General features: G+C 47.3%; 1 protein-coding gene across 1 annotated transcript in view; it reads right to left on the bottom strand.

The window, feature by feature from the left end:
* Window positions 1-10942, bottom strand: part of Sez6l (seizure related 6 homolog like) — a 243023-nt gene that overhangs the window by 17115 nt on the left and 214966 nt on the right. Inside the window, exons 15-16 of the mRNA XM_023711422.1 lie at window positions 7774-7968; window positions 3033-3224 (exon numbers count right to left, since the gene is read on the bottom strand). Coding sequence (XP_023567190.1) covers window positions 3033-3224; window positions 7774-7968 — 387 coding nt within the window. The remainder of the gene's footprint in view (window positions 1-3032; window positions 3225-7773; window positions 7969-10942) is intronic.

Below are 10942 nucleotides of genomic sequence, written 5' to 3'. Positions count from 1 at the left end.
CACACACACACACACACACACACGCACACGAAGACATGGTTTCAGCCTTCACGTAACCTCATTCATTCTGTGTGGACAGCACTAACGCGGCCCACCCTACGTCCGCCATGGTTCTGCAGACACGGAGAACAGGTGACCAATGATCGGACGAGATAGGGCGCATTCAAGGTGGTATGGCCGTAGAGAGGTGACCGGTGATAGGAGCTGGATGTGATCAGCATGTGGGCAGCTGGCAGCCGGGCTGGGCAGAGGTCCAGGTGATTGCCCTGCCTTCTTGCCTGGGGTCAGGGATGGGATCTAGTTATCCAGGGCTCTGGCCCCACCCTTTGTGTTATTTTAATTTAATGAGGACCCCAGGGCATTTTTCTTAGAAGTCCTCATGCCATTCTGAAGTTTAGCCAGGGCTTAGGCTTTGATATCTTGGCATGGTTAATACATTAATTCATCATTTAATTGATTTTTTTCTGAAATGTTTGAACATGCCTTCTGTATGAGATGATTTACATAGATTGCTTCTAATCCTCCAAATCCTCAGAGGTAGGAGCCGTCACAGCCAAAGCAGCCAGCATTTGTTGCGAGGAGCCAGGGAGACAGACCCCATAAGGCTGGACAGCTTGGGCTTCATTTTATTATCACCACGACCTCCAGCGGAGACATGGACATCCTCTTCATGGGGGAGGGGGTGGGAGATCAGCTCTCAAGGGCCACCAGCCAGTGGCCCCCCCAGGTGGCCATGCACAGGCACTGTGTGCGGACTCTGGGACTCGTGTGTGGCCTCACAAGAAGGAAGTGGCTGGCGTGTGACCTGGCTGTAGGACTCTCTGGCCTCAGGTCAGTGCCATGTGCTCTCCCACCAAGCCACACCCTCGGTGCTGGGGGTCTGATCTGACCTTGCTGGCTTCTCTGCCACAGGTGGCAGGAGCTTCTATTTCATTCTCCTGCTGGGAACACAAGAGCTAATGCATGTGATGGGCTTAGCATGATGCTTGGCTTTCAGTAAGTGGTCAAAAAGTGTCACTTTGTCTGGAGGAAAAGGACGTGATTTTGTCTTTCCAGGTGTCTTCTGAAGTGATAGCATGCATCTCACTGGGGGCCCTGCCTGCTGTGCAGGCATTGTGCTTTGGGAACCAGGCTCAGGGGCCTGTGTGAAGCCACACAGCCCTGCTCCTGGCACAGGTGCTAAGCTGGCCAGGGTCCCTGTTACAGTCACATCAGATGCGGTCACATCCTGCAGTTCTCTTTCTTCTGTGTGCATTGGGAATTGAACCCCCAGTTTTTGCACTGAGTTCTACCCCCAGCTTCTCCCTAAATTTTGACAATGATTCTTGGTAAGTTGTCCAGGCTGGGCTCAAATTTGCGATCCTCCTGCTTCAGCCTCCCAGAGGGCTGGGCCTATAGGCCTGCAGCACCACGAGGTCTGGTTTATGTCTCTCTCTCTTTCTTTCTTACTTTCTTCTTTTTTAAAAATAATTTTATTAAGAAACAAATAGCAATGAGACAGTTTCAAAACAGATTAGTAGGACAGTTTCAATAATTAATACATTGCATATTATTGTCTTCTTAGTGGTTATTCATAGTGCAAGATGCAGATATGATATTCTGTCCACAAACACTATTAGAACATTTTTCTATTCATTGAATTAAGAGAAAGTAGCTGTATATCTAACCTAATTATTTTCAATATACAGATACAAAATGGTCCTTCATATGCATCCCCCTTTTTTTGTTTAGTTTTGTCAGAGCTGGGTATTCCATTTCCATTTAAATATTGTAGGTGTGTGAATTCAGCAAAATCATCCAATATAGTCCAGTAGTCCATAATTGTAGTGGGTTATCCATAGGACTGGCAATGTTGGAAGTTGTTGACTTGAGCCTTTTGCAGCTCAGCATATTAATATGGCTTTACTTTTTATACCTCATTTTTATACTTTTCTGCTGGATGTTTAAGACCAAGATAAAGCAAGACCTATATAACAAGAAATGTGACTTTTGTATCTGACAAGGTCAGTCAAATCTCCTCAGGATTTATCCTGAAACCCTGTAGCACAGTGTGTAGATCCTCTGTCAGTGTCAGCCATGTGGATGAGTCACGGCCATTGCTTGGCCAGTGTGCTCTCTGTGAAAGCCTGAGAATGTTTTCTCTCCGTGTGACTCTCCTTAGGCACACTCTACATCACCGATCACTTTCCTCTGTGGCCCCATAATCTCCTTGATTAGAAAATTTATATGTTCCTTTCCTTATCTAAAGCTGTATTCTTAGTTTCCCCAAGTCATCGAGGCCTCGGTGTAGCCTCTGGAGTTGGCCTCAGCTTTTTCCTTATCAGGAAAACACAGGATTTTAAACCTTAGAGTGAGGCAAACGCTCTGCCCCTGAGCCGTGCCCCCAGCCCCTGCTTCTGCCCTTCCTACATAGCTCATGCGCACTTTTAGCAATGGCTGTGAACCTAACTGCCCACCAGCCTCCCTGGAAAGCTCCTCAAGGGCTCTGGTTTGGGCCTCCTCTACTCTTAACTAGCTGTGGGAGCCAAGGTAGTGATTTCACCTCTTAAACTTTCACACCTTCTTCTTAAAGTGAAGACAACAATGCCCAACTCCCAGAGCTCCCTGTAGGAGGAAGGGAAATTCCTAGCATGATGCTTCATGTACTTACCCTGAATGTTCTAGAATAAGAGCCCACAGTTACTATGCACTATTGGGGTGTGATAATAATAGTGATAAAAGTCCCCCTCCCCCCAATGGTTGCCATGGAGCACACCTGTACTTCTAGCTACTACAGAGGCTGAGGCAAGAGGATCTCAAGTTTGAGGCCATCTGGGGCAGCTTAGTGAGACCCTATTTCAAAATACAGCTGGCTGGGCACAGCGCAGCTCCGCGTTATAGCGCTTTCCTAGCACACACACAGGCCTATGTTCAGTGCCCAGCACTGCAAAAATGAGAAGCTCTGCCAACCCAAGGCGGAAGGCCCCTTCCCAGCAACCTAGCTTCCGTCCTGAGCCTAGCTGCCGGGGCCCAAGGGAACAGGCAAGACTCACAGACGCAGTGGGGCAGGCGGGACGTCCAGATGGGCGTGCCGGTCTCACGGCTGTAGCAGGTAAGCAGCGAGCTCCCCTCCAGCACGAAGCCGGGGTTGCAGGTGTACTGGATGGTGGTTCCCACCAGCAGCACCGGGTCGGAGATTAAGCGGGTCGAGTGGTCCACCTCTCCCGGGTCGGTGCAGTACATAACTGCGGGGACGGAACTGGCATCAGGGCAGGCGGCATCAGATCAGCAGTTTCCTGAATGGTCTAGAAATCGTCCTAATTTGGTTCTTTACTGAAAGTTAGTACATCTTTTGCTCAGCAAGAGCAAACAGCTGGAGAATAGTCCAGGTGGAAAGAGATTGGAATTTCATCCCTCTTTCAGGAGTTTGCCTGAAGAATTTATATGAGGGCCCAAAAGCCTAGGGACAATGTTAAGTATTGGTCCATTACTGGTGATGGTAAAAAAGAAGCAGTGCAAATCCCTTAACCTGGGAAGAGTTGAACACAGGAACCCTTCCAACAAACGCTGAGTTGCGCGGGCAGCATGAGGCGGGCCTTCCCTGCACTCTCTGGAGCCCTTGCATGCAGTCAAACAAGCAGCCAATGGTCTTTTAATTAACAAAAACAATACAGGTAAAGAAAAACAATAGACCAATTAAAAATGAATGAAGTGGACAGTGTGAGTGATGTGAAAAGACATCCCATCGGTATTTCTGAGCAAGAGAAGCGGCAAGGCAGGCTGTAAAGATGGATCTCTCCGTGGTAAAACCCCTGCATCTGTAGGTATTCCATTACAAATTTTTTAAGTATTCAGTTCTGTGGGAGGTTATTTTGTGGGCCCCATGGTGGGACCCTCACATCTCCATCTGTGAAGGATGAGCCCCCAAACTGCCTGCCTGCCTCCCTCCCTCCTTCCCTGCCCCCTCCCTCCCTTCATTTCTTCCTTCTGTCTCTATATCTGGGTATAGATTTGTAGATATAGATAGAAACAGCTTTCCATTAGGATAAATATGTAATCAACAGAAATTGCTATCCAGATAGATATCTAATAGAAGCAGGGACTTTACCTAGATCTCTCTCTCTCTATATATATATATGCCTTCATAACATGTGATATATGTATGTGTATACACACAATTGAAATATATAGACGCTTTTAGCAGAGATACCATTTCTAGAGAGTAAGGCCATAAAGGATTTTCACTTTCTGCTTTGTAATTTTAGCATGCTTGGGACCCTTAAGGCAGCATTTGTTGTCTTTGCCATATGAAATCATGGTCATATGCATCTGTCAAAGTTGGGGTGCTTTAGCCCAGGAAAGGCATGCTTAACAGCCAGTGGCCGGGGGCCACATTGTTTCAGGAGGTTTTTCTGATCTCATTTCACTGAAAGAGAAAGCAGTTTGGAGGCTCATCATTTTCAGATGGAGATGTGAGTGTCCCAACATGGGGCCCATGAAATAACCTCCCACAGAAATGAATACTTAGGGGCTGGGGAGATAGCTCAGTAGAATAAGTGCTTGCTTGGCAAGTGCAGGGTCCTGAGTTCAATCCCTAGTACCGCAAAAAAGAAAAAAAAAGATTGAATACCTAAAAAATTTTGAAATGGAAAAACAAATTAAAAATCTATTTACTCTGACTTGATTTTTTTCTTGGCAAAGAATAAGGAAAGAAGAGTTTTCTATCAAGGGTTAGAGTTATGTCCCCTTTCAAGCCCCAGAACTATTTTTAGTAATGATGATGCTATAGATCACTTGAAGGATGTGGTGATTGGTGAGCTTTCTCCCTGCATTTTTATTATCTATTATTACACATACACACACACACACACACACACACACACACACACCCCACATACTATTGCTGAACTTCTAGGACCATTTACATAATCATCTTTTGTATCTTTGACAGGTTCTTCTACATCTCCCATAATAAATTTTCTTTGATATTAAAATTTTACAGTAGAATTATAGGTAATCTCCACATCCCCACATCCTTTCTCTGGTAATGTCCTTTCCTGCTAATGCTTTGTATTTCTGATGCTGGAATTCTGGTTCAAGATTTGAGGGACAGAGCCATTGTGGTGTCACATAGGAGGCCCAGCAAGATGTTTGGGGAGGGGAAGGCAAGCGGTGGAAACAAGTGGCTAGGGCCAGAAGGAGGCCACTTCCAAATTTAGCTCCTCCTGCTAGGGGGACAGCAGCATGGGAGCCTGCGGTGCTTCCTTAGTTTGCTTCTTCTTCAAGGTGCTGGACTCAGTGACTGCTGCTCACCTGGCCCACTCTCCTGGGAAGTAGGAACAGTGAGCTCAGGGGAGCAGGACCCCAGGATGGAGGATATCTAAGAAATTTGGATGTAGCCGATTGACAGGGGTTTGGGAATGGGGTGGTGAGGTCCAATTTAGACTTTGATGTTTCGCTCAGTGTTATGGTTTGTGTTTAGGTGTTCCCCCAAAGCCTCATGCAGTCATTGGGGTGGCTTCTAGAGTCTGTGATTAATTTATGATCCAATGCTGGGATTATGGGTGTTAATTGTACACTTGTTCTAGAGCAGATAATCTGCATACAAATATAAGAAGGGGAGAGAAGCTAGAAGCCACAGCTGCTGCCCCTCCCTGAATTTGGTACCAGGAGTGGGCTCATTGCTGTGACTATAGACCTGATCATGAGGATTACAAGTCTTTGGGAATGGCTTGTGGGAAGAGATAGGAAGGGTTCAGAGATGTTGCCTACAAGAGAAGTGCTGGAACAGCTTCAGCTGTTCTGATGGGAGATTCTGTTCAGAGCTCAGAACACCAGAGGCTGATAGAAATGCTGTCTGTAGAGACCAGCTGGGGAGGTTTCTGCTGGTAGGAAGGACAGCATTGTTGTTGGACTCCAGATGATGTGTGTTATGCCTTGGCAGAAAGTTTATCTGTGTTTTGTTCCTGTCCAGAGACTTTGCCTGAGACTGAGATTTAAGCATGGGGTACTGGTTAATCTGGCAGAAGAAATTTCAAAGCAGTTGGTTGAATGTTGAAACAGTGGAATGGCTATTGTTGGGGGTTTTAGTCAGATATGTGTTGAAAATCAAGAGCAAAGATCTTTGAAGGATGATTTAAAATGTGAGTTTGGTCACAAAGGGAGTACTGGTAAAGCTGTGGACTGCAAAGATAGAGCAGAGAGGATCTCCATTGCTGAGAAGGAACAAGAGAATAGAAAAGATGGCTGAGGGCATCACAGGAAGCAGCAGGTCTTCACCCTTCATAGCCTCAAAACTGCAAAAGTGAAAGACGTTGCTTTGAGGAGCGAGCTGCAGAGCATCATGTTCCAGAATGGAGGCTGTGGCCACACAGGTTACAGAATGGTGGTATTATAGAGAATATTTGTTCCTCAGAATCAGGGTCAAAGTGCTCAGTGATCCAGGAATTTGACCCCTACAGCCAAGAGAGAAGAAAGTCTGGCTACTGTTCCAACTGGCAGCATCCACGTGATTTTAGGTGCAGGCAGAATGCAAGAGTTTGAGGTTAAGAAGGCTTCCACCTAGATTTCATAAGAAGGCGTGGGAGGCCAGACGGTGTGCCCCTGAGAGGGCAGTGTATAAAGCAGAGAGTGAGAAGCTTAACACACAGTGGGAACCCCAGAAGTTTGGAAAAGTCAGGAATGTGGTTCATCTAAGGGAAGCTGCAAGGAGGGAGCAAAGCCAGCCTAACAGAGAAGCCATAGAGATGGAGCCACATGGAGGTCACAATTTGTCACAGATTGCTTCAGATGTTCCACATGGAACTACAAGACTTAATGTTTGCCCTTTGGTTTTGGATTTGCTTTGTTCCTGGTGCTTTGTTTTCTACTGCATGTACCTTTTGGAATGATAATGTTTATCTTGTGCCATTGAATGATGGAAGTGTTTAACTTTTCATTTGTATAGGGGCTCACAGCTAAGAGTCTACCTTAGATATTGGAGGAGACTTGGGACTTGGACCCTTTAGCAATGCAGAAACTGTAGGACTTTGGAAATTCTTAGAGAGGGACTGAAATGTCTTTTGCACAAATGGATGTGCATGAGTCTTTGGGTGGAGTGTCACTGTTTGTGTCTAGTTGTCTCCCCAAAGCCTCGTGCAGTCATGTGGTGGCTTCTAGAGTTTGTGATTAACTCGTGATCCACTGCTAGGATTATGGGTGTGGGCTACACTTGCCCTGGAGCAGATAATCTGCATACACATGTAAGAAGGGGAGAGAAGAGAAACTAGCTAGAAGCCACAGCTGCTGCCCCTCCCTTTGCTCTTTGCTGTTTTCTGCTGTCCTCTGCCATATGGCAGTCTGCCTTGGATCCAGCTGAGTATGGACTGAAACCTCCACTAACAGCAAGTGAAATAAACTTTTCCTTCATTAAAATTGTATGTCAGGTATTTTGTCCCAGCAACGACATAAACATAACTGGGACACTTGGCTACTACAGGTGTGTAAAGACCTGCACAGAACTGTCTTCCTCACACAGGCTACATGCATTCCAATTTGCCATAGTCCCTGCTGCTCTCTACTGCCTTACACTCAATCTACGTTGCTCCTTTACATGACCTGCCAGGTGGGGGAGGCATGGGAGGCTGAGATGACACTGAAAGCTGCACAACAAGCTTGGTGAGAAACACTGACGAGTTATTACAGGTAGAGGAGCCAACACTGCCCTGAAACCCCCACATCACTTTCCTGCAGAAACAGTACCAGGGGAGGGGCTTACCATCCACCAACAAGTGAAGAAACCAGGGTGATTCTTACTTTTTTCGCAGAAAGGGGGGTCGCTGCTCCAGCTGAGGTCCCATTGGCAGGTGAGGGTGTCACTCCCCACGATGTCATAGCCGGGGTCGCACTGGTAGGTGATTCTGGCCCCCCTCACCAGTTCTGTGTGAGATGTTGTTTTCCAGCCATTCTGGATCTCAGGTAGGTCTGAGCAGGAGTCGTTCCTTGACACCTCTTTAAAAGAAAAACATCCTCCTTAGCTGAGGAGCTTGTCTTTCTGCTCGGATTCCCTTTTGTGAATGTTAAGAGGAAGAACACATAGAAGAAAACACCTCTGGGAATTAAGGAACCACACTTCCAAATCCCTTTAGAACTCTTTTATAGCAAGACATTATAGTTCCCTTTCCCCGTGGGCCACTAAACCTACCGAGCATTCCCTTGGTTTGATAAAGCCAGCTTTGGCTTCAGAGTCAGGCGGAATCCTAGCCCTGCTGCTCACTGACCCCCAAGACCATCACTTGTCTCTGGGTCTCTGGTTCATCACAGTCATGAGGGGTTAATTGTGACAGTGCCACGTGCCGGGGGTAGACAGCTCCCAAGGTGTCCCCTGACCACTCTCACCCACTAGAATGCTCGCCCTTTTGTAGCCCCAGTGACACTGCATGGGCCACTGCAAAGATGACTGCACGTAACTTCTGAGGTGGTTCCCTGGCTTTTGGGGCACTTGCTCTGGTGGAAGAAGCTGCCATGTGAGGATGCTCAAGAAGCCCTCTGGAGAGATCAACAGGGGAGAAACTGAGGCCACTCAGCAAGTAGCGCAGGCCTGGTCAGCCAGCTGTGTGGGTGAGGTGGACACAGGTCCTCCATCCTCAGCCAGGTGCTGAAGTGACCACCGCCCTCACTGCCATCTCTGCTGCACAGAGAGACCACAAGGTGGCTCTACCCAGCCAAGGCTGTGTCCGCATTCCCGCCCCGCAGAGACTGTAAGGCAATGCATGTGTATCGCTAACTTGGGATGCGATCTATTTACAGTAGATAACTACCACCCTCAGCCCCATCCTGGAATATGTGTGAATCCAAACATTTAGCGAGTCAGGAACACCTATACTTGCAATATATATTAAGATAAATGCTTGTCTATTAAAACAAAAGCTGTTATTGGTAGATTCTTCAACTCAAACTGCATACAATCTGTGCACGTTAACAAAAAATACTCTAGATTATACTCCCCCAAGTATGCCGTTATTTCTGTTGTCCTCCTACAAAGCCTTGTCACTCAGGCAGCAATCCAAAGCCTCCTATTACTCTTCTTGCGTCCAAGTGCCCACTGCACAGATTTGACGAAGAGAGCTAATTATGTCATGTAATTAATTTGCAGCTCTTATGCGCTTCTGGGGACAGCAGAGAGCCTCCCCTGTCTGTGGGAAAGTCGTTCAGAGAAGCACGCAATGGCTTTGACTGGGATTTCATCACGATTTTATTTGGAGGAAGGAGATCTCGTGGGTGTCTGCCAGGAGGAGCGGACAGGGAAATGGCTTCTGGAATTGCTTGCTGGGGACAGGGGCTTCTATTTTTAGGCCTTTGAAAAATTAGTTAAGTCCCAGATTTGGGACACAGCTGCAAATTCTGGAACTATGGAGGGAAGGGGAGAAACGGGGTCACCTATGAGAAAAGCGGCTTTCCTGGAGCAGATGCTGCAGGACTGAGCAAGGCCCGCCTGTCTGCCTCCTCACTGGGGCTGCGGTGCTGTGGGTCTTCTGCATCCTTGGTGACATCCACCCATTGCTACACAGCCTGGTCCCAACAGCAGCCCCACTCTTTACTCCGTGGGTGGCCGTGACAAAGACACACAATCTGCTCATTCTTCAGTTCCCAGACCACGCTGGGGATCTGACTTGAATCACCAGAAACTTAAGCGGGGGTTCTGGAAGCATCTGTCCCTGGAGGGCCTCATTCACTGTGCTAACTGGCCCAGGAATTGGGAGATTTCTCTTCCAGTCCACTTGCCTTAGGAAGCTGTGTGTCTTCAGCACCTCATCCACCAACTGCCTGAAGTTTCAGCGTCCTCAGGCATGGAGCAGGGTCAGGTCCCATGACCCTTACTATCCCAAAGGGTGCTGCGAGACTTCACTGATGAGCGTGTCAGAACGGGGTTGGGCAAATGCCAAGATGGGTTGGGTGGATCTGTCTACTGGTTGGACTGAGATTCTGTGAGCACCCTGGTAGTAGCTAAGGGTCTGAAGTCCTGACTTCAGCCTCATTATCATGCTTAGCAGGAAGGCCCAACTTCTGGGCAACAGACAGGCCTTGCATACACACGGCCACACATCAGCTTCCCTCGAGCAGGCCTCGCTAGAATCTGATGGGCACCACCTTTATGAATCAGAGCACCTTCTGAGTCTAGCTGAGACCTCCTAGTCCTTAGAATGGCACCTTAGGGAGCTGCTGTTATCTAGTTGGAGCTGACTTTAAAGCAGAACATATTTGTTATTCTATGATTAGAAAAAATAATCCTTCGGTGGAATCAGTGTCTCCCTGAAAAGCACTCCTTACTCATCTCTTCCTTTTCTATTCCCATATACATGGGCACAAACACTGAGCCAGGCACAAGGCAGAGCAGGGAGGACCGACCTTTGTATCTTTGTACAATGCCTAACCCAGGGGTCACAATCACTTTGGCTCAGAGTTGGACTACTTAGGCTCTTTGGTTCATCTAGGAGCTTCAGAAGTCTTCTGATGGCCCCAGAAGCCCCTGACCTTGACCTCTGACTCCTTCACTGAACAAGAGTTGCACCTAAGTCTGGAAAAATCTAGATCCAGGGTCACAAATGCCTCTCCTGTGACCATGACAGACATTACTAATCTATCACAGCATCCTTCTCCAGCAACATCAGGCATGATCTCTGGTGAGTGATTTTCAACATAGTCTTTAACTATATAGACACAAACAGTTGATTGGCATTAAAATTAAAGATAAAACCAGGTGCAGTGGTGCATGCCTGTAATCCCAGCTACTTAGGAGGCTGAAATAGGAGGATTGCAAGTTTCCCCAGCTTGGGAAACTTAGTAAGACTCCATCTCAAATAAAATATGAAAAGAGCCTGAGAGTGTAACTCAGTGGCATAGTGCTTACCTGGCATGCAAAAGGCTCTGAATTTAATCTCTCTCTCTCTCTCTCTCTCTCTCTCTCTCTCTCTCTCTCTCTCTC

The sequence above is a fragment of the Octodon degus genome, unplaced genomic scaffold (genome assembly GCF_000260255.1).
Source record: "Octodon degus isolate 3935 unplaced genomic scaffold, OctDeg1.0 scaffold00021, whole genome shotgun sequence".
NCBI classification, from domain to species: Eukaryota; Metazoa; Chordata; class Mammalia; order Rodentia; family Octodontidae; genus Octodon; species Octodon degus.
Note: the sequence above shows the minus strand (reverse complement) of the source record. Positions and strands in the feature narration are given on the sequence as shown.